We start from the raw sequence: 24,086 nt of genomic DNA, 5'->3' as shown, positions 1-24,086 counted from the left end.
ACTCTTTCCTCACTCCCTGCTGAAAATGCCATTGTTTTCACTGATAGGAGAAAAAGGGCAGCAGAGACCAGGGGCATCTTTTTTCCCTGCTGAGCAGGCAAGTCCTGCAGGACCTCCCTAAACTGGCTGAAGCCAAGGCACTCGTGTTTTGTTCATCCTCATCACCGTAGCATCATCGTAGCCAAAGGTCTTCAAATCAGTCATCCAACGAAGGACCTCCCATAAAAGCCTTGCTGTTCTATTGATGTGTTAAATTATGCCTTGTTTTTGGAACTCTTGGATTTCACCTCTTTCTTCCAACACACAAACAAGCAAACACAAAACCTACCACACCACAGAAAGTACTAATTTTCCACACTTGTAAGCCCGAGGAGGTGAGCAGGTGTGACGCTGTGGCGAGCTCCCTGTAGGGAGAAGGGGTTTGCACAGACATGCTGGCTTGGTGACTAAGCCTTTGCCTGAAGATCTCTGCTGACATTTAAAGACTTTATAGGCTCAGTCTTCTCTGAAAACCAGCATCATGTCTCTTCCCACCTCTAAATCCTGTCTGTGAAGAGAAAATTCATTCTGAAACAAACATTCATCAGGCTTGTCCTCCTGCCAGGTGCTGAGGCAGCTGTGGAGAGCATAGCAGTGAGCAAAGCAGGCTCAGTTCCTTCCCTCATGGGGCTCACAGTCTGCAGGGAAGACTTGGACGTCAGCAGCCATGCAGACACACGTATGTGAGTGTAGACAGGTGGCTCCCGCTTTACATTTGGGTGTGTGAACAAATGCTTCTCTGAGGAGGTAACAGGTGAGGTGAAATCTCGGGGGAAGATGGCACACACTGGGTGGATGGGGGCGTCGGCAGGGAGAGAGCCGAGTATCCCACGTGGAGGGAATTCCACACCTAACGGACCTGAGCTCCTGAAGCAGGAGGAGCCCTTCCCAGAACTGAGGGGATCTGAGACAGAAAGCAGGTCAACCAGGGCTTTTGTAGGCCAGGGTGACCACTGTGTCTCCCCCCGTTTTTTTTTTTTTGGCAGCTTGCGCAGCTTGAGGGATCTTACTTCCCTGACCAGGGATTGAACCTGGGCCACGGCAGTGAAAGCACCGAGTCCTAACCACTGGACTTTCAGAAATTCCCTGCATCTCCTTCTTTAGGGTCGTGGAATCAAGCTTGTTCATCTGAGTGGGGGTGAGTCTGGTCAGCTCAGTGAGGGAACACTGGAGGAAGAACACATTTGGAGTGGAGGCATGATGAGTTCAAAATCGTGGAAACCCTACCATCATTTTTGGTTGTCATTATTCTAATTTGTATGTGATCCTGTTCAAATGCCTCTATTCTCTCTCTTAACTCCTGGAACATATTTGCTTCTTGGCTTTTACAGCTTTACCAAGTATCAATTTCTCTGATCCGGAAAAAAAAATGATTGGTTTCTCTAAGTGGATGTTTTATTATAATGAGAGCATTTAGGTACTTGGGTGTCTTTTATTTCTGGGCATATAGCCTGCCTTCTTGCCAGGCCATCAAATGCCCTTCACTAGGCATTCCGGACAGACCTTTGTGTTTCCGTCTTAGGAGCAGGCTTGCTGGCAGTGATACCTGGCATTGCAAAATCCTTCCGTAAGCCTTTGTTTAATGCCAGAGATCTCAAACGCTTTCAGATTCTGGAGAGGTGCCACGCTGCATTCTCGGATTAGGAGCTGATGGAAGGACTCCCATATCTATGAGCCTAATATAAGCTGTCATTTCAAATGAATGAATCGTTTATACTGTTGGAAAGAGTCCAGGGATGTTTGGGGCTCCTTTTTTAGCCTATAAAGTTCTGAGCTATTGGACTTTTATAGCAGTAGTCTAATAACTGCCTATTATTTGTGCTGCTTTGAGTTGAGCCTACAAGAGATTCAGCCTGTTTCTTTTGCTGACTCCTGGGATCACGGCTACAGGCTGGTTCACTTGGATCATTTTCTCATTTGTCTTTTCTGTCAAGGACTTTAGTGGGAAACATGGGGTTTTGTTCACCATTTAGAATGATAATCAGTTTAAATGCCTTAGAGTATTCTGGAGTGCATGACTGGGCAGGTGGGCGGGAGAGCATGGAGAGCCGTTTGTAGCTTGTGCCCAGATTGCTCCAGTCCCACTTAAGACATAAATGCAGGTACTCTTACTACGAGGCACGAGATTATCCCAAACTGTGGACAGTCTTAAAAAGGTCCTCGATGCTCTTTGCTCTGCTTCTTCCTCTGCCAGTTTAGGATTAGGCTGTGAGAGTAGGTGTGTCCAGATGGTGAGCGTGAGTATCACCTAGAACAAGAAAAATCTTTTAAAAGTTTTGGCTGCGGTGAACCGCTGGGATTCCGAGCCTGTACCTCTGGTTGCAGAGCCAGCCCTGGCTCCTTCCAGGTGGTGCCAAGGACTCCCTGCTGCTCCCAGCCAGACGCGCGCTGCGAGTGGGTTCACACGGGCCTGGTTCTGGGGCTACAGGGGGCACAGGGTGCCAGCCATGACACTGAGTAATGCCGGGAGGTGCCTTTAGAACAGACAGTGTGGGTGAGCTCCGCACACAGGGAATACCTCTGGCTTGACGTTTCAATTACTGCATTATTTAAATGAGTGTCAATTAGGTAGCGTAGATTGGCTGCCTTCTGCCAGGGCACCTCCTAGTTATTAGCACAGGCAAGTGTAAAATGCTTCATATCAGATGTGGTGCTTCCTGGCTGGACTGTTGAAAATCAGTCACAGAAGGTGATTATCCTTCCTCGGCGTTCCCTGATGTGTAGAGTATTTATATCCTGGCCTGAGAGATTAGAGGTCCACAGACCCTTGCTTGGGGCCCTAAAAAAGCTTTGTGATAATTCTCACACCTCCCCGACCCACCATGCTACCCCAAATAAGATATCATAGGCTCTCACATGTTATGGTTATTCCTAAATTTTAACAAGACCAAAACAGTGAGTCATAGGCATTTGGGGGGCCTGCCGTGTTCCTTAGACTTGTGGATATTAAGATCTGAAAATGTTACGACCTTGCTTTTAACCTGCTTTGTTGAATTAGTAATCCTAGCTCAGAAAATCCTTTTGGCATCTCTTTGACTAATCCACTCTGTCGGATGAAATTGCCAAAGTGGCGTTTAACTGCAGTGTGTGCGTACGTGCAGACATGTGCATGGGTGTATGGGGTCATTCTCGTGAATTTAGGGTCTTCATTTATATCTGGCTGTATATAAAAGAATTGATTCACGAAGGGCTCTGCTAATTAGTTATATGGGAATATACAAATTGAGAAGATTAAATGGTGAAAAGCAAAATAGGAAGCGAAGTTGTTGAAGGTTTTGTACTTTCCCATTTGCTAACTGCTGAACTGGGCTTATGGTCCCTCCATAGCAGGGATTGAGTTAATTATTACATATTACTGAGCTGTCTTTCTTCCTCTTTTTCCCTTTTTCCTGATTGTGGTGGGGAAGACGTGAAAACCTTGGTTTTCGACTTAGTTTATGACCCCACAGGATAAGATCTGATTAATATCTATACCTCATTATGCCTGGATGCACTGCAGAGTTGCCTGTAGTGGGTTGAATCTTACTAAAGATGGTATTTACTTGAGGCTGCTCAATTCTGGCAAAATTCTCTAGGCTACAGTTTAAACATCTGTCAGACAGTCCCCACATCCTTTCAAAAGCTAGAGACCTTGGAAAGGCAGTAGGCCTCTTGCAGCTGTGCACCTAGAGTTCAGTTTGGGCTGGAACTTTAAGAGCAGAGTTCACTCTGAGGGCACACCCAGAGAAATTATTATTGTTGTTATTTTTTTTAATTGACAATTTTTTATTTGAACCACAGAGTGTCATTAATTCTTTGGTACCCTGGACCATCCATTCCCATAGGATCAGTGATGAGTGAACCCTGTATGGTATACAGTTATTGTTTGCTTTTGTTCCTGGGGGACAGTAGGTGCAGCGAGTGAATGATTCATACTCCTCAATTCATTATCAGCCTGTGATCAGCTCCTCTCCTATATTATTCTCACTTTACCCCTTCATCCTAACACTAACCTCACCTCCCCAACCCAGCATCAATAGGTACAACCTCCTTAATGTGTTAAGTATGTATTTTTGGATATCAGTGACCTTTAACAATTATTTAGGGTTTTGAAATACATGTTTGTGTTTCAAATTTACATAAATTGCTTTATTGCCCAGTTTTTGAATATAGTCTTTTTAATTCTCTGCTGTGCTCACAAATCAATATGACACCACTAACTCTGCCCCTCACCCCACCCATCCATTTCCCTTCAAAGAATCATCACCTGTTGGGCAGCATAGTTGGCAACTCTCAGCCCAGCTTTGTGCCATTTGAGAGTGGCAAGCATGTCTAGACTCCCTAGAAATATTATCTTTCAACTTGCTTTTGGCAAGTGTAAACTTTTTGCTGGATTATGTCAACAGATATATATGTTTCTCATCCTCATAGAAATAGATTGGTGCTGGAATTTCTCTTGGATTTCTCTAGGCAGGGAGAAATAAAGACCATCCCTTGGCTCATTAAAGTTATTGCTCATTAAAAATGTCTGTGGGCTCTTGATCCTCGGGGGTGAGTCTGGTGACATACATACACTGTCAGTGGCTATTTTGGATTTTCTGCTTTCGGGCATGTCTTTGCTCTTGGATGAGCCCCTTGTGGTTTTCAAAAGACCTAGCAAGTCAATTATAAATAGAAGGCTTGTGTCTGTGTGTCTGCATGCCCTTACTCTGTGGGACAAGGCACCCACATTACAGTGGGCAGTGAACTATTTTTCACTCCTTTGAAGACGGAAGAAGAAAGATGAAGAATGCTTTTTCTCTTTCTGAGATAACCCACACACCTCTACACACACCCACACAGATCTGTGTAAATGAACTTGACATTTTCAAAGACCTTACCTTAAGGTCTCCTCTTGAAAGCACAGCCATCCAACCTGTTATTTTAAGAAAGAAGCAGCTCTCTCACAGACCTGCTACAGAGGGTTCAGGGATTAGAAGGCAGCCTGTCTGTGCTGTAGACCTTCGGAGGGAGTTTTGAGAGCTGACTCTCTTTATATGAACAGTGCTTTGGTGAAAGTGGTCTCATCAGGCTAATCAGTGGCCTCTAGGACTTGGCTGTTTACATTCTGTCTTCGCTTTCCTTCCCCACTGGTGGAAACTGTTGGGACCCGCAAGTCTGAACTAATTATTCTAACAAAAGAGTGATTTGAAAGGTGAAACTGCAAATGAGTGTTTTCAGAAAGAGGCAATTAGGAGGTCTGGTTCGTGTGATTCACTGATGATCCATCTTGCACCTTGGACCCACCTGTGTGGGCTATTCCTTTGGTCCCACTTGTTACCTTACTGTTCAGACATTGTTTTATTCCCTTTGTCTTTTTGTGCCCTCATCCTCAATAATTGGTGCCAACTTTTTTCTGCCAGTTGAAAATGTTTAAGCAGTGTTTAGTCTCGTAATTAATGTGAAAACTTCAGTGTTGTACTACTGAAAAATTAATCTAGACATTTAGCTGAAAATATTGATAATACGGATATGTAAGTATAGACCGTGCATCCTTGGGAACTCTTACTATACTGATGTGTTTCTGAAGCAGACAGGTGACGGCAGCAATGTCAGCAATCCTGTATTAGTAGTTGATGGAGGCTCGTATGGGGGTAACGGGAGCTGGTATTGACAGACGCCATGTATTTAGGAGCCTTTTTTTAAAGCACAAAATAAAGGTGATGAGCATTACGTTCTGGTAAAGCATTTTATTTTGGTTCAAGAATCGGGATGTGAGAGCCCATCAGGCCAAAGATACCATGAAAACCACAGTGGGAGGAGTTCATTTTTAGAAACCTGTGGACAGATGATAATCATTCTTTGGCCTAGTATAAAAGAGTACCCAGCTTATATCAACACATTCATATCTTGAGAAATGATTATTATTTGGTGGTTGGTCAGCTGAGAGTTACAAGATAACAGAAATATGGAAATCATGGCCAGTGGTTATACCTCACCTGACTTTGGTTAACGTGTTTGTAATCGTCTCGGAGAGACTGTATCGTTCCCCCAATGGGGTTAAAACCCATGCAATGATTTTTTTTGTTTTCCTTCCTTTCCTCCCTTTGCAGATGAGAAGCCCAAGGTTAACCCTAGACTTTACATGTGTGTGTGTGAAGGCCTCTCCTGTGGAAATGAGGACCACTGTGAAGGCCAGCAGTGCTTTTCCTCACTGAGCATAAACGATGGCTTCCACGTCTACCAGAAAGGCTGCTTCCAGGTCTATGAGCAGGGGAAGATGACCTGTAAGACCCCGCCGTCACCCGGCCAAGCTGTGGAGTGCTGCCAAGGGGACTGGTGTAACAGGAACATCACGGCCCAGCTGCCCACTAAAGGTTCCCGTGGACTTTTCTATTTCTAGATCAAGGGTTTTTGTTAGTATTGTCCTGATTCTGTGTGGGTTAAAGATGTAAGTAGCCACAAGGCTTTCCTCCTGCTCTTCCAACAGTGGGTGACAAGGGAAGTCCCTCTGGTGAGGAGGAGAAAGGCATGGCCTTTTGGAATCTACAAGGAGGATGGATGTTTTTGGGAAAGTGAGCAAGGTGGTGTCTACCTTGGGGATGGCTTGGCTGACCAGATCTCTCCTGGTGGTCATGAGCAGGTGAACAGCTCCTGACATCCTTTTCTGAAAGGAGCTATGATGTCATAATTTCTGAGACAGTTCTGCTTTGTAAATGCTCATCTCTGTGTTGAGTGTGTAGGGAGGAAAGTGGAATGTAAGACTCTGATGTCTGAGTGGAATACCTTCCCTTCTTTATGAGGAAGGAGACAACCTGTATCTGATGCCCAGCAATCTATCACCAAAACTTGAAGCTGGGTGAGATTTCACATCAACCTTGTAGTTTATGTGGAATCTTCTCCGTATTGTAGTCAATATGGATTTCAGTCCTCCTCTGAAACTGTTTTCCTCATAAAATGAGCCCTAAATTGCTATCTCAGAGTCCCTACAAACATGAATGTACCTTGGTCTTTGTAGACTCATTCCAAGCCAAATTTACTCTCTTAATATATAGTACATTTTTAATAGACATATTTAACCAATTTTGCACTCACAAAAGAAGAAATAAACGGTAGGAGAGGCTACTAAGAGCATCCACGGCCAGAATTGTCAGCCAGAAAGGGAGGAGACAGAAAAATGTAAAAAGCTGATACAAGATCATGTTACATAATTCATAATTTTTGAAGTTATGGTGAGGACCTTAAGGCATATAGAAAAGGTTAAAGTCTGATAAGCAAATAGGGTTCAATAATAAAAGAGAGTTTTTAATAAAAAGAGATGTTTTTATAAGCGAGGTCAAGTATTTAATGGTTAAACCTAAAAGGTACTTGATGGGATAAATTCTTAAACCTTGTGAGTTAAATTGTTATTAATAGAGTGGATGGACCATGAAGAAATGTCAGCATTCATGTAGAAATGATACCTGCAGTGTGAAAAGTTTCTAATCTGCAGAACACTCTGCCAGATTAGAGTTGCAACACAGAATTTATTTTCTTAAGGAATTTCTGATTTAATTAGGGAGGCACAATATTCATAATTTAATGCTGTACATAATTAGCTTTACACTTTATCATACAAGTGACATGTGCCAAGTTGTTGATTAATTTGGATTTGGAAAGTTAAAAGAAATTTATAAAGGAAGTTCGGCTTGAGATTGGATGGCTGAAGAGGCCAGGGACGTGGAAAGAGTAAGGCATACGTGGTAGAGAACAGGGCTCGGTGACGTGATGTCAGGAAAGGGTCTGAAATTCAGAGGTAATTATTGCCTTGGGATCTTTTAATTATGGACCTTCACTATGCAACTGAGAAACTTTGATTTAACTCAAAAATCAATATTTGCTTGAGTGACATGTGAGTATTCGAGTGAATGCACAAATGTTTGAATGGGTATGTAATAATGTCTGAGCCAGAGAATGAATGAGTGATTAGGTGAGTGAGTGAATCAAGGATAGAACGTTTTGAGTGAGTGAATGAATGTTGAATAAGCGAGTTAGAGAACAGGTGAATGAATAGGTTCCTAGGCAGAAATCATGATGTAATAGCAATGAGAATTCAGCAGTAGACCTCCAAGATACATTGAAGAGAGAGACCACAGATTGGATCATTTGGTCTTAACTCAGATAGCACTTTCTCATAGGAATGTTACAGCACAGTGTCTGTCCGTAAGGGCTTGTTGGTAAAACATCCTTACTGATCAAATCCAGGTTAATAAGGATAGTATCAGAGATTTGTATAGTACTTTATATTTTAAAAACACTTTTCACATAGATGCATTAATAAATTGGTTCTCAGTGGAATTTTTTCAAACTCCTATTGTGTCTAAATGAATAATGGTTAAATGACTGGGCCGTTGGCCAGGTATTAGGAAGTCTTTCAGTTTCAACACTTTGTGACTTGTGAGACTGTGTGGTCAGGGTCAGGAGCGAGCTACTTGTCAGGCATTGGTTATGCTAAATAATACGTAAACAATGAGCCTTACGGCCAGTTACCCTTCTCTCTCCCATCTCCAGGGAAATCCTTTCCTGGAACACAGAATTTCCACTTGGAGGTTGGCCTCATCATTCTGTCTGTAGTGTTTGCAGTCTGCCTTCTAGCCTGCCTGCTGGGAGTTGCTCTCCGAAAATTTAAAAGGCGCAACCAAGAACGCCTCAACCCCAGAGATGTGGAGTATGGCACCATCGAAGGGCTCATCACCACCAATGTCGGAGACAGCACGTTAGCAGTGAGTTTGTGGCCCCAGGGGACCCCGAGCATAACACAGATGGCTGAAGATGCTTTCTTATTTCAAGCACGAAATGCTAACCAGTAACTGGTGACTGGACAGTGAGTGCACACATGCTACTGGTCACTTATGTCTTCAGCAAGTATATGCCGGCACCCCTATGTGAGTTCAGTCTCCTCTACATGAGAACATTTATTTTAGACAGACATTTACATTAAATGAGGGAGTGGATTTATTTTAGTCGATCCTTGGTAGTTATTTTTCTTTTGGGAGTAAGGGGACAGGGACAGACAATGGTTGCCTATAATTTTGATGGTGGGGGAGGGCTTGGAATTTATGGTACTCAGTTACTCTATTTTTAGCAGTAAAAGTGCTTTCAAAAAAAGCATCTTTTGCTTAATATTAAAAATCACTTTCCCTTCTAGATTATTTCAGCGCCCTGTAATTTAAGACTTTTAAAACCTGACATCCAAAAAAGCAGCTATGAAATTTTTCGTGCTCCTGTGCCGCCCCCTTGTGGACTGCACTCATTTGGTTAAACCAGTGCTGTCCAATAGCAATACGTGAGGCACATCTGTAATTTAAAATGTTCTAGTAGCCATCTTAAAAAAAGTAAAAAAAAAAAAAAACCTCACAAGTGATAATAATTTTAAGAATATACTTAACATAATTATCATTTCAACATATAATTAAAGAATTACTGAGATATTTTGCATCTTTTTTTTTTTTAAACTAAATTTAAGAAATCTGTGTATTTTATACGTACAGCACATATCGGTTCAGATCAGCCACATTTCACTGTCTCGGTGTCAACGTGTGGCTAGCAGCTACCCTAGCACAGGGTTTGGAACCATTGTGTTTGTATGTTTTAAAGTTACTCTTTTTGCACATTTTAAAATGATGAAATCACATTGAAAAGTGACTGTCTTTTTTCAGTTTTCAAAATTGTTTGTCAAGTGTTAATTTTAAAGCACCTTTAAACTTAAAGTGAGAAAAGGGATTGCATGCTATCGAATAGGTTACCATCGAGTGCCGAAAGAAGAAGTAATAACATTCTACAGGGGTACTGTGCTGACTAGGATGTCCCCTTTAAAAAAAGGTGAAGATTTGTGTTAGAAAGATGTTAAAGTCGTGCCAGTACTAAATCGAGACTCTCCTTGTCATTGACTGATGAATTGAAAGACGGTCAAGGCGGTAGCTTTTAATGTGATTCAGTGTTATTTAATGCCATCACGTAAGATCATCTGTATTAAGTCTTGTTCTGCTAGACGACAGACTTAAAAGTGTCCGGGAGTTCTGCAGTTAAGCCTTTTTGCTGGAGAAGACTTGCCCTCACCAGTCATTGTAGCTCAGGTGCTACACCTGGACTACTATTGGCGAGTTATTAAAACATTTGATGGTGGCTGATACAGGCTGGGAAATATCCCATCCTACTGCCTTCCCCATGACTGGACCACAGTCAAGTGTACTTTTTTGTATGGAAAAAAAAGGGGAAGGAACCTTGTTTAGCTTCCTTTTACCTATCTATTTAATTGTGCTACAGTGAAACTAAGAGGAGATAAGGACATTTCATTCAAGAAGTAGAAAAATATAGTTTTTCTTTAGAAGTGTATTTAGAAGTTTGTTTCAAGTTTTAAGGCAAATTAAATGATTCATTGAGTTAGGAGCAAGGACGATACGACGCTGAATCTTGACAAAACTTTAGCAGTAGTCAGAACTTTGTTCCTCAGAACTGCTAACATAACTAATCACATTGGGCACTGATAGGAATCTCTAGTGTAAATTATTATTTAAATGGCTTCTATAATTTTGAAAGCAGAATGCTTTCAAATATGCTAAAATAGTCTTCTCAACTCAACCGTTTTAGATGACAGTATATCACGATATGACACAGTAAACAACACTGTTTAAAAACAAGTTGTCATGATTGGTCTACATACTTGCTTATTTAAGTGATATTCTCATTTATATGACTCAGCAATGCGTACCTTACTAAGCAGCTCTCCTACACTGAAAAAGAAGTCTTGGGATCCAAGAGTTGGAGTAGATGTTTGTTAGTCTTTGGTCGATTCCGCCCGCCCTGAAGTCTATGAACTAGGTTTAGAACCAGGATTGTACGTTATGAAAAAACAACACATTAGTTCCATAGTAATTTCAGAATTATTCTCTCAAAAAAATTGAATGAATAAAGAGAAAAACGAACAGCAAAAGAGATGGGAGATGGGAAACTCTTCTTCATCTACATTCAGTTTCTTGTTGAATATCCATTTTGCGGCTTTTAAGGATTCTAAATGTCTTCCTTTAGATGTTCAGATTTTGGTAATTTTGCTGATCAACAGTGCTTCACAGTGGTGCTCAGAGTAAGTAAAAGACAATGAAACTCAAACAAGGCAATGTATTCATGTAACAGGCCAGCTGAAATGTTTGGGAAAGGACAGTTTGGGGAGTGTTAGATCAACATTACTGCAACCTTCCCATGATCACCATGGGCACAATATTGTTTATTATAGATAATCCATTCCTGATTCAAAAATGCTTCTGCTTCTTGGCTTGCACTGAGAGTAAGAAGGGAAAATTTATGAATGAACTAATTGGGAATCTTTTTTGCAGTGTGTTCATTTTTAGAAGTAGATTTGGGGCATGGTTTTATGTTTCAATGAAAGTCGTATTTTTTCTCTCTGCTTTGTGGGTAACTGACATCGAGAATGACATACAGTATATGAAATCACGTGTGAGAAACTTTTGAAAATTGTAAAGCACTATAGAATTTAAAGAGTCTTTCAATAATTTTTTTTTTTTTTTAAAGTAGACAACTGTTAACAAAAAAAAGAGAAATGACATAGAGGTGTTAATTTTGTGATTCTTGTTCCCCACCTACCTAGTAACCTCCATCCAGGTAGCCCTCTCTGCTTGAGTGTACCAGTCTGAGGACTCAGATGGCCACTGGAGTCTTTACAAGACAAACAACATTAGAGTCATTTGGTTCTTATTCCTAATTTGTTTGTTCCTTATTAGAGTTCCTTGGCATGTCAACTAAAGTGCATCCCTTGATAGGTATTCTGAGCAGGGCCGAATATGGTCAATTTTGCTCAGCTCTTGGACTTGAAGGCCTTTGATTTTTGCTCCATTTTCTCTTCTAGCTACTATTTCCCCTTGGGCTCAGCCCTGCATGTTGAACTTTTTAATTTACATCTTTGACTTTGTCCACTCAGCTTCTTTCTTTATATGTTTTCTTCTAAAACTCTGGATACAAGAAAGGACTACTCATCCCTCAGGAAAACCTATCCCATATTAGGGAAGGGGCTAGCTTCTGGTTTTCCTAAGAAATGAAACCAGTTTTTCCTCCAGTGGGGCTTTCCATGCACACGAACAGGCCATGTGTCCAGGACCACTGCCTCCATGCCAGTTACACCCACGTGCACGCTCATACTCTAACCTGGGAGCAGTTCCTCAATACTTTCTCTTTCTCCTTGTTTTGAACTGCAGGATTTATTGGATCATTCGTGTACGTCGGGAAGCGGCTCTGGTCTTCCTTTTCTGGTACAAAGAACAGTAGCCCGTCAGATCACACTGCTGGAGTGTGTTGGTAATTCTTTTTTCCTTTCCTTTGCGGGTTATGTGCCGTGGTTCTAGAAGTAGGATGGACCTTGGAAAATCTGCTTCGTGTTGCCTCTTGCTTGTTAAACATCAGGAGATGTGAGGTAGCCATGTGGTAGTATGCCTCTAATCTGTGACTTGTGTTGGAGCACTTGAACTTGGTGAAGTTCTTGTCAAAGAACTGGTATCCACTAGGCAGGATACAGAGTGCCCAGTCAAAAGATTTCAGTTTTAAGTAGACCCTTCCGGATGATGGGAATGCTTGAAAATGAACTGACATGGCTGCTCCAGAGCATAGGCATTGGGGAATCTGAGGTAAGTCGGCTTTTGGACAGTAAACTTGATTATTGCAATTTTATACTTCCTCATTCTTCCCCTGCCTTAAAAAAAAATGAAATAAATGTACCAAAGCTACCCTTCATAACTGCTTTATTTAAATAAGAGCTGTGTACATTTCTGTGTGGCCTCTCACATTTTTTCCCATATTGGAACATATTTGTATACAGAGATAATCATAGTGTGTATATAATTTGTCCCTGTTTTCAGTTTTAAGCTCACACACATTTTCATGTATTTGTACACATCACAGGTATTTTAAAGATTATGTAATTGTCTATTGCGTGATAACTTTAACAATACTGTTTGAAAAATGTTTTGCACACGTTGCTTCTTTTGAGTAGGCAGAATAAATTTCTAGGAATTGGGGTTCCTGGGTCAAAATTTGTGACTTTTTATGGCTTGTCTTATATATTGCCGGACTGCCCTCTAGGAAGGTGGTGCAAATGCTTTTTATCTTTAAAGTCCTGATTTTTATTAGTTTTAGTTTTATGAGGTGGGCATTTGCAAGGCACATGACAGTTTTCATTAATTTCTCCTTTATATGGCATGCAGGGCTGGCCACAGTAGCAATGATGGATTAGAAACATCTCCATACTCTCCTGGTTCTCCCAGTTTTGGGGGTCTGGCTTTGCAGCTCTTGCCATATCATCTTTTGCTTTTGGGAGGTGACGGGCCGACATAGGCTGCCTTCACCACTTGGCTGCTATCCTCTGACTTTTCTTCCTGTTTTCATGGAAACCAGGACACCCCCAAATGCAGTAGTGGAAGCGGGTGGCGGGCAGAGGTAGTAGAAGTGACTGCCACCTTCAGGCACACAGGTGGCCAGCAGGAGCCTGTTGCCTTTTCTCTACGTCTGTAGCTACTGCAGCTGTTTCTGAACTCCAACTTCATGTTTCTCCACAGTGGACTGTGCATAGAGAAACTAAAAATGGAAAAGCCCCCAGTGTGCTCACTGCTTACAACCAGAGTTGTCCTCTTGTACCAGCTAACATCCTATTTGATTATGAACAAGGGTACCTGGGTAGGGGTAAGAAGTGAAGGGGGGACATTACCCCCCATCCTCCTGTCCCATGACCACTCACCATTCACAGAGCAGCAGCCCTCATGACCGGTCCTCAGAGATGGACCGCCGAGTCCAAAGGGCAAAATAATACTGCACCTTTAAAAATGCATACTGTTTCCGGCTGTATAGATATTCTTCAGCATATTTTGAAATAGTTTATGTTCAGTTATAGCATTTTATTTGTTCAGTGCTAAAGAGCCATGCCTTTCAGTAGCATCTGGCTGGTGTTCATGTAGTACAGGCTTGGGTTCGTGCCCCGGTCCGGGAAGATCCCACGTGCCGCGGAGCGGCTGGGCCCGTGAGCCATGGCCGCTGAGCCTGCGTGTCCGGAGCCTGTGCTCCGCAACGGGAGAGGCCAGAACAGTGAGAGGCCCGCGTAACGCAAAAAAATACCAAAAAACAAAACAAAACAAAACAAAAAATGTATGTAATGAACTGTTTGGATAATATGTTACCATTTTTGGTTGAAAAACATGAGAAGTTGGACTAGATCCGTTGTTACAGATGGTGATCAGTGAATCTCCAAATTTTAGGTGCTTTAGGGACTGCCCCCCCCCCCCCTTTGGGTCTCCATGGCCAGGACTTTCGGGCAGCTCTGCTTCTGTTTTCAGGGACTTCCGCATAACGTTGCATTTGCAAAAAGCATTTGACAACTTAACAGCCTTTGAAAACCATTTTCTGTTTCAATTCTGTCTACTTACGCTGACATCTATCTCTGTTTGCTCTAAAAAAAAAAAGGATTTAAGGCAACTGTATAGTAATGTCCACAATGCTCTGGGATATTTTTCTCTCCTTCCTAATGAGAATATAAGGACAAAGGGCAAATAAAGGTACAGAATGGAACCAAAAGCAGGAAAAGATGAGCCTTCTCTTTTGTAGCAGTCGATTTTGTAGATCTTAGCACTAGCCTTCATCTTAAACTACAAATGCTGGGCAATTGCTATGACTTTACTCCAATTAATCCTGCACTAAATACTATTTTTGTGACTTGACAGTGGCCCACAAAAGACCACTTACTGGCTTCATTTAACGCTCTTTTGGATTAGTCACTGGTATTTAGTAGGGACATTGCTTATCGTAAGGGAATCTAGATTGAGCAGTTTTGATTATGTTTTGATTATGTCCAGACATTATCTCCTGGACAGACATGCTTTCTCTCTCCATGTTTGGGTTCTCAGTGACTTAGTTTTCCAGTAAAGAGCTGCATTCCTGTGTATATAGGTGGTGCTGCAGCAGCTTATTACCAGCTGGGATTCCCAGCAGCCACTTGCCTTGGTAGAAAGCCCCACTGCCCTGCAACTCGTATCTCCTGCTGCATCGTTTTCCAGGTGCCGTGTCTGCCTTCACCTTGATCATACCCCGTGTTGATCTCCCCAGTCTCGTGGTAATTCCCTCCTCCTCCCAATCTCCCTGATCACCTACCTGTCATTAAGGAGAAAAACGGGAGCAGACATAATCAAAACATAATCAAGGGCTTCCCTGGTGGCGCAGTTGTTGAGGGTCTGTCTGCCAATGCAGGGGATGCGGGTTCGTGCCCTGGTCCGGGAAGATCCCACATGCCGCGAAGCGGCTGGGCCCGTGGGCCGTGGCCGCTGAGCCTGCGCGTCCGGAGCCTGTGCTCCGCAACGGGAGAGGCCACAACAGTGAGAGGCCCGCGTACCGCAAAAAACAAAAACAAAACATAATCAAAACTGCTCAATCTAGATTCCCTTACGATAAGCAATGTCCCTATTAAATACCAGTGACTAATCCAAAAGAGCATGTAGCTGACAAGCTGACAGTTGTGCTGGGGCTGCAGGAGGGGGCACGAACTCCTCAGATCAGATCACAACTCGTCACCGTTTTTTGAAAATGTCTTCTCCAAGTGGCCTTTTCAGTGTCACCCACTTGTGGCATCGCAGGGACTGTCTTGCAGGCGAACACCCATGACCAGTGTCAGAAATCGGGACTGTTCTGGGATTATGTGTTTAAGACTTTGCAAATCCTCTTTTGAAATATATGCTCCGCCAAGAAATCCTTTAAGGATGGCAGTGGCTGTCTGTCGATCTCCTACACAGCATTGCTCTGTGTGTGTGTGTGCGCGCGCGTGTGTGTTAATCCTTCAGAACACATATCTCAAACTCAGTGATCTCTTTTGTGAAAAATATAAATGCATATGTAAATTCACAAATGTGGACTCTTAGAAAATGCGTATGTAATTTCACAAATGTGGACTCTTAGGAAATGCCGATGTTGATCCTTTATTAAGGGAAGGAATCAAGTAAGTTACTCAGTTAAGCCCCATACACGCCTTTTGGCTTTCATCGACATTGAAATCTAATAATCTGTACCATTTTCTCAGTTTTACTAACTTCCGTGTGCTTTTACAAACAATAGGCATCTCATACCTTTTCATGGAGGAATGTAAATGTAGACTTTGTAATTAGCAGCTCATTGGACAGATGCAGATTCTGAGAGCGTTTCATTTGAGAGCACAGTAGGGTGTCCAGGAGGGGCAGTTTCCACCTTATTTTTTTGGGGGGGATGTCTTTACTGGCAAAAAGTAGTGGCATTCATAGCCCTGAGTTGTGTTTTTCCATGGGCGGGGTTGAGAGTTGCTAGCATGAAGTTCGTTGGCTGCGTGTCCTGTTCTGCTGTCCGATGTCACCTCTGTGTTGCTTTCCGCAGGGAAGGGCAGGTATGGTGAGGTGTGGAGGGGCAGTTGGCAGGGGGAGAACGTCGCTGTGAAGATCTTCTCCTCCCGGGATGAGAAGTCGTGGTTCAGGGAAACAGAGCTGTACAACACTGTGATGCTGAGGCATGAAAATATTTTAGGTAAGTGCAGAAATAATCCCCTCATTAATTTTTCTTCTAGGAAGAAATAATTGCCTGCCTTTGCCCTCTCACATTTGGTGTGTCTGAATTCACAAGTCTCTAGTAAACGGTGACATAGGGACCATCAGCCATTTATACGCTGTTTAATTTTCTTTCCACATGAATTCCTTGTGTAAGTCTGCAAGGAAGCCGAGTTTGAAGATTCTCTGGATGATGAAAAGGAAATTGTTATTGCTAAGTCTTCCTCTGCAGGTTGTTACTTAAATAACAAAAACTTGCCCCATATTGTTCACTTCAAGGCTTCCTCTGTAGTTCTGCTTACCCCACCCTTTTTGAATATTTATTACTTGAATCAAACTAAGAAAGATCTTTGGACGATTTCCTAGAGATTCATAGCTCCCAGGGATATCGTAATTAAATGCACATTCCTTCAAACAAGGCATCGTTTTTAAAGCCCAGATTTAGAGAAGGATTTAGCATACATTTTAATTTGGAAACTAAAGCTTGGAAACATTTGTGAAATATGTGAAGAGCCCATTGAAATACTGCTGTGGAAGTATAAAGGGTTAGAATATTCCTTTAGCCCGTTGACTTGTTTTTGAAAAGTTTTTCTACATGTGTTTATACTAATACATATATGATGAATGCTGCCTGGAGTGCTTCTTTAATAGTGGCCATAAAGTTTCTATAGAACTGGACTCTTTATAGGATAGTGTTGGCCACTGCATGGCTACGGGATGAGGTCTGGCTTATAGGAAGGCCATTGCCAGAATTTATTTCTATTCCAATATTGCCAGTTTAGTATTAAGCCTGAGTCAGGTTGTCTACAAATCATGGTTTGACAGTTGTCCAAACGTTTGCTTTAACAGTTTGGTGGTATGTTCCATCTCAGACTTGTCTCAGTTGCTGTTGTCATTTTCTCCCCTTCCCTTCCCCCTTGGGCCCTCGCCATCACCTAGGCCTCCTCACTTGTATCGTTGCTATGGGGTCTCCCCCTTCCAGTCCATCTTGCCGCACTGAATTATCTTCCACTGGGGAGCTGAGACACTTCTGCTCAGAGTGTCTTTGATGACTCCCGCATCGCTTGCAACATTTGTGACTTCTAGGCCTGGCATTCCAGACTCCCTATTTTGGGAGTCCAAGAGGACTCGACTACTTCCTGTACAAATATGCCCAGGTGCAGTCAGTTCCAGTGTTTGTCACTCCTTGGGATTGCCCCTGAACATTCAGCTGTCTGTGTCTTCATTCGTGTTGCTCTTGGTCACCCACTATCCCCATTTCACCCTCCACCCACTCCTTCCTTCATCAGAACTTCTTAGTTCCCTTCCAGACTCTCCCAAGGGATTTACTTGGGCTTTTCTGCACTCCTGCACTTTTTACCTCCTATATAACTCTTATCGTGACCGCCTTGTATTGCAGTTAGATGCATGTGTGTTAACAACAACGACTATAGTTACTATGCAGTAAGCACTGCTTTGTGTCATGCACATTTTCTCATTTAATCTTCACCATGTCCGTAAGAGGTCAGATATTCTTATTTTCCTGGTTGTAACTGATAAGGTAACGGAGGTACAGAGAGGTTAACATCACCCAGCAGGTTAAGTAATGGAGCTGAGGATCACACCGGATGGTCTAACTCTTAACCACGTGGTACTTAGCTCATGGAATTGCTTCTTAGATTCTAGAGTCATAGTGTGGGGTGAAAATTCATCTACAGTCAAAATTACCTTTAAATGTCCCAGTTTTTCCTCTGACACTGGAACAGACTGAGGTTGGGTAACAGATAAACCACTGGCTGTGTTAAAAGTCATGATGTACAAGAAGTACTTATCTTTAAACAGTAGAAGTACTCTTAACGGGCAGGCGCACGTACTCTGAGAAGCACGTGGGTCTGAGACTCACTGAAGGAAGGGCATGTTCAGGCAGCCCCTCTCTTCTCGTGGGCTCACGGGCTTATGGGCTCATTGAGCAAAACGCTCTAGATGTTGCCGTGCTATGCAGGTAGTCACTTTATCCACGCTCTTAAGTTAAATGACCTGTGATACCACTCCACTGTACACCCAGTACAAGAATTATTTCCATTGTTTTTGCTTTCACACCCAGTCCTGAGGACAGTTCCCTGCACGTGGTAGGTGCTTAGTAAATATTGATTAAATTGGATTTAATCACACAGGAAATTTGAAAGTCACCTTTGCAGTATGATTCATGTGAGAGAAGTTAGGTTCCCTTAGTATGATCACAGAAGGCAAAACATTGTCCACTTCTTATTACATAATGATCCATGGAAATTGTGAATTCATGAGATCTTGTTACCCTCATCATAATTACAGCTGTATGGATTAATTTTACTGTGTAGTCGGTCCTCTTAGTTGAGAGAGCTCGTAGAAATGTACCACCTTGTTTTTGGTTAAACTTCTTTCCCTGCCTTAGCAGTTTTTTTGGATGTAGAGACTTTAAGGTTTTCTGTGACATTTTCTTTTCTATCAGAAGATTGTTTTGAATATCAGATCATGATTTCCCCCACCCTTGAGTATTGCTAACTCTAGCTCCCTCGAAATACATAATTAAATTACACACACACACGTATAAAATTATGGGCGCTCATTGTTTATCCTCCCCAAAATGATATCTTCCCAATGACTAGTTTGGATTTCAGCTCTTCCTTCTGCTGTGTCTGGTGTAGAAGTCAGCAGATAAGTGAATGACGGGAGGCTCTGTTTGGTGGTTGGAGCAGTGTCTGGGAGTTTGGGAAGCCAGTTTCTACTCTCAGCATCATTAGAGACCCACTCTGTGACTTTGGGCCAAAGTTGTATGTTTCTGAGCATCCTTTCCCTCATGACTGAAACCAGGGAGTTTCAGTTAATACGACAACTTCACTCCAAAGTCTCATCTTACACTCTTTTAAAAAAAAATTATGGTACATATGATATCACTTATATCTAAAATATGACACAAATGAACTTATCTATGAAACAGAAGCAGACTCACAGACATAGAGAACAGACTTGTCGTTGCCAAGGGAGAGGGGAGTAGGGGAGTTCAGAATTAGCAGAGGCAAACTAATATATATAGGATGGATAAACAGCAAGGTCCTACTGTATTGCACAGGAATATTCAATATCCTGTGATAAACCGTAATGGAAAAGAATATGAAAAAGAATATATCAGGGAACTATATTCAGTATCTTGCGGAAAAAAACTATAATGGAAAAGAATATGAAAAAGTATATATATATATATATATATATATATATATATATCTGTATAACTGAATCACTGTGCTCTACAGCAGAAATTAACACATTGTAAATCAACTCTACTTCAATAAAATAAATTTTTAAGAGCGATTATAGCACTAAAAAAAATGGTACAATATCCATTAAGTTGACCATTTTAATCATATAAGCGAGATTTAAGTACAATCATATTGTGCAACCGTCACCACCCTCCATCTCCAGAACTGCCACATACTCTTAAAAGGTACTGCTTAACCATTTAATCAGTCAGAATTCCTTGAGACCAATTGGAAGTGAAGGAAACTACCTGAAAAAGATATTAAATTACAAACTTCGGGGCTGTAATTGAAGCCAGGACTATTTTGAACTGTAATAGTAACCAACTACTCTTGAACACGTACTGTGTGGTAGGCATCATATGAAACATTCTACCTACAATAACTCTTTATTTTCACAGTAACCCTTTGAGATACAGGACGGTGCTATCCATATCTTATAAATGAGGAAACCAAGGTGGCGATTTTATGTGACACATGTGGGATCACCCAGCTCAGGATGGTGAGAGGTGTGGACGCCCAGTAGTCTGGCTCTGGAGTCCAACACTCTCAAGCCCTGTGCTCCCCAGCATGGTGGCCTCACTCCTCAGGTATCAGAGCTGCCCAGCGCCTGGTTCCCACGAGAGCTGCCAGTGAGAGGCTTACAAGGGCACTGTTTACCTCACTTAAGATTTGGGGTTTAATTTTAGTTTATGAGGCGCCTGGGAGGATGACTTTGGCTGTTATGTAAGAGGCTTTTGCCCTTATCACGTTCTCTCAGTGTTATGAACACGTCCAATGGCTGGGCCAGGCTTCCAGTGTATGGGCACCTGTTCAGTCTCCACTAACAGTAGAGTGCTTTGACTCAAAATACAAAAGTCCCATAAAAATGCTCTAGCATGTTGAAGCAAATGTAGTTGTACAATTCACACTTGAGTGGTAAATAGTTTTTTTTAAAAATCTTACATTTAAAAGTCAGTTTTCTTGAAGGTCTAGAGCCTAACTGATGGGACAGACAAAAATCCTTCTCTAAGAACTTGGGGACTTAGAGAAGGTGGGAGAATAAATTGTAGTTATTTGTTTATTTAATCAGTCAGTCAGATGCTGCTCTCCCTTGGCCAGAGGAATCAGTGAAGGCTACGCAAATATATAGCAGTAATTTAGTTTCTTTTGAGTGGTGCTTCTATAGTTTGGGATATTCATTTTGGAGAAAGTTATTAAAGATGAATATCATGTGGTTTACATATGATCATCTCAATAGATGCAGAAAAAGTTTCAACAAAATTCAACACCAATTTGTGATAAAAACTCTCAAGAAAGTAGGCACAAAGGGGACCTACCTCAACATAGTAAAGGCCATATATGACAAACCCATAGCCAACATCGTTCTCAATGGTGAAAAACTGAAGCCATTTCCTCTAAGATCAGGAACAAGACAAGGTTGCCCACGCTCACCATTGTTATTTAACATAGTTTTGGAAGTTTTAGCCACAGCAATCAGAGAAGAAAAAGAAGTAAAAGGAATCCATGTCGGAAAAGAAGAAGTAAAACTGTCACTGTTTGCAGATGACCTGATACCCATACAAACAGAATCCTAAAGATGCTACCAGAAAACTACTAGAGCTAATCAATGAATTTGGTAAAGTAGCAGGACACAAAATTAATGCACAGAAATCTCTTGCATTCCTATATCCTAATGTTGAAAAATCTGAAAGAGAAGTTAAGGAAACACTCCCATTTACCACTGCAACAAAAAGAGTAAAATACCTAGGTATAAACCTACCTAAGGACACACAAAAGACCTGTATGCAGAAAACTATAAGACACTGACGAAAGAAATTAAAGATGATACAAGCAGATGGAGAGATATACCATGTTCTTGGATTGGAAGAATCAGCATTGTGAAAATGACTCTACTACCCAAAGCAACCTACAGATTCAGTGCAATCCCTATCAAACTACCACTGGCATTTTTCACAGAACTAGAACAAAAAAATGTCACAATTTGTATGGAGACACAAAAAGACCCCGAATAGCCAAAGCAATCTTGAGAAAGAAAAATGGAGCTGGAGGAATCAGGCTCCCTGACTTCAGACTCTACTACAAAGCTACAGTAATCAAAACAGTGTGGTTCTGGCACAGAAACAGAAATACAGATCCATGGAACAGGATAGAAAGCCCAGAGATAAACCCATGCACATATGGTCACCTTATTTTTGATAAAGGAGGCAAGAATATACAATGGAGAAAAGATAGCCTCTTTAATAAGTGGTGCTGGGAAAACTGGACAGCTACATGTCAAAGAGTGAAATTAGAACACTCCCTAGCACCATATACAAAAATAAACTCAAAATGGATTAAAGACCTAAATGTAAGGCCAGACACTATCAAACTCTTAGAGGAAGACATAGGCAGAACACTCTATGACATAAACCACAGCAAGATATTTTTTGACCCACCTCCTAGAGGAATGGAAATAAAAACAAAAATAAACAAATGGGACCTAATGAAACTTCAAAGCTTTTGCACAGCAAAGGAAACCATAAACAAGACCAAAAGCCAACCCTCAGAATGGGAGAAAATATTTGCAAATGAAGCAACTGACAAAGGATTAATCTCCAAAATATACAAGCAGCTTATGCAGCTCAATATCAAAAAAACAAACAACCCAATCCAAAAGTGGGCAGAAGACCTAAATAGACATTTCTCCCAAGAAGATATACAGATCGCCAACAAACACATGAAAGGATGCTCAACATCACTAATCATTAGAGAAATGCAAATCAAAACTACAGTGAGGTATCACCTCACACCAGTTAGAATGGCCATCAAAAAATGTGCAAACAGGGCTTCCCTGGTGGCGCAGTGGTTGAGAGTCCGCCTGCCGATGCAGGGGACACGGGTTCGTGCCCCAGTCCGGGAAGATCCCACATGCCGCGGAGCAGCTGGGCCTGTGAGCCATGGCCGCTGAGCCTGTGCGTCCGGAGCCTGTGTGTCCGGAGCCTGTGCTCCGCAACGGGAGAGGCCACAACAGTGAGAGGCCCGTGTACCGAAAAAAAAAAAAATGTGCAAACAATAAATGCTGGAGAGGGTGTGGAGAAAAGGGGACCCTCTTGCACTGTTGGTGGGAATGTAAATTGGTACAGTCACTATGGAGGTTCCTTAAAAAACTAAAAATAGAACTACCATATGACCCAGCAATCCCACTACTGGGCATATACCCTGAGAAAACCATAATTCAAAAAGAGTCACGTACCACAATGTTCATTGCAGCACTATTTACAATAGGCAGGACATGGAAGCAACCTAAGTGTCCATTGACAGATGAATGGATAAAGAAGATGTGGCACATATATACAATGGAATGTTACTCAGCCATAAAAAGAAACGAAATTGAGTTATTTGTAGTGAGGTGGGTGGACCTAGAGTCTGTCATACAGAGTGAAGTAAGTCAGAAAGAGCAAAACAAATACCGTATGCTAACACATATATATGGAATCTAAAAAGAAAATGGTTCTGATGAACCTAGGGGCAGGACAGGAATAAAGACCTACATAGATGTAGAGAATGGACTTGAGGACACAGGGAGGGCGAAAGGTAAGCTGGGACAAAGTGAGAGAGTAGCATTCACATATATACACTACCAAATGTAAAATAGATAGCTAGTGGGAAGCAGCCGCACAGCACAGGGAGATCAGCTCCGTGCTTTGTGACCACCTAGAGGGGTGGGATAGGGAGGGTGGGAGGAAGATGCACGAGGGAGGAGATATGGGGATATATGTATATGTATAGCTGATTCACTTTGTTATACAGCAGAAACTAACACAACATTGTGAAGCAATTATACTCCAATAAAGATGTTAAACAAATTAAAAAAAGATGAATATCACGGGGTTTAAAGTGATAAAGCAGAAACATTTTGTGTGTGTGTGTGTGTGTGTGTGGTACGCGTGCCTCTCACTGTTGTGGCCTCTCCCGTTGCGGAGCATAGGCTCCGGATGCGCAGGCTCAGCGGCCATGGCTCACGGGCCCAGCCGCTCCGCGGCATGTGGGATCTTCTAGGACCGGGGCACGAACCCGTGTCCCCTGCATCGGCAGGCAGACTCTCAACCACTGCGCCACCAGGGAAGCCCGGAAACTTTTTTTTTAACTGAAGTATAGTTGATTTACAGTGCTGTGCCCATCTCTGCTGTGCAGCAAAGTGACTCAGTTATACACATACAGACCTTTTTTTTTTTTTTTT

The 24,086-nt window shown here is 42.1% G+C and overlaps 1 protein-coding gene across 1 annotated transcript in view; it reads left to right on the top strand.

Moving 5' to 3' along the window:
* Window positions 1–24,086, top strand: part of ACVR1 (activin A receptor type 1) — a 76,522-nt gene that overhangs the window by 32,460 nt on the left and 19,976 nt on the right. The window contains exons 3-6 of the mRNA XM_007446448.1: window positions 6,111–6,374; window positions 8,548–8,759; window positions 12,246–12,345; window positions 16,426–16,572. Coding sequence (XP_007446510.1) covers window positions 6,111–6,374; window positions 8,548–8,759; window positions 12,246–12,345; window positions 16,426–16,572 — 723 coding nt within the window. The remainder of the gene's footprint in view (window positions 1–6,110; window positions 6,375–8,547; window positions 8,760–12,245; window positions 12,346–16,425; window positions 16,573–24,086) is intronic.

This window comes from Lipotes vexillifer, unplaced genomic scaffold (genome assembly GCF_000442215.2).
Source record: "Lipotes vexillifer unplaced genomic scaffold, Lipotes_vexillifer_v1.1 scaffold173, whole genome shotgun sequence".
Taxonomy (NCBI): domain Eukaryota; kingdom Metazoa; phylum Chordata; class Mammalia; order Artiodactyla; family Lipotidae; genus Lipotes; species Lipotes vexillifer.
The sequence above is the reverse complement of the archived record's forward strand: the minus strand, read 5'-3'. Positions and strand labels throughout refer to the sequence as shown.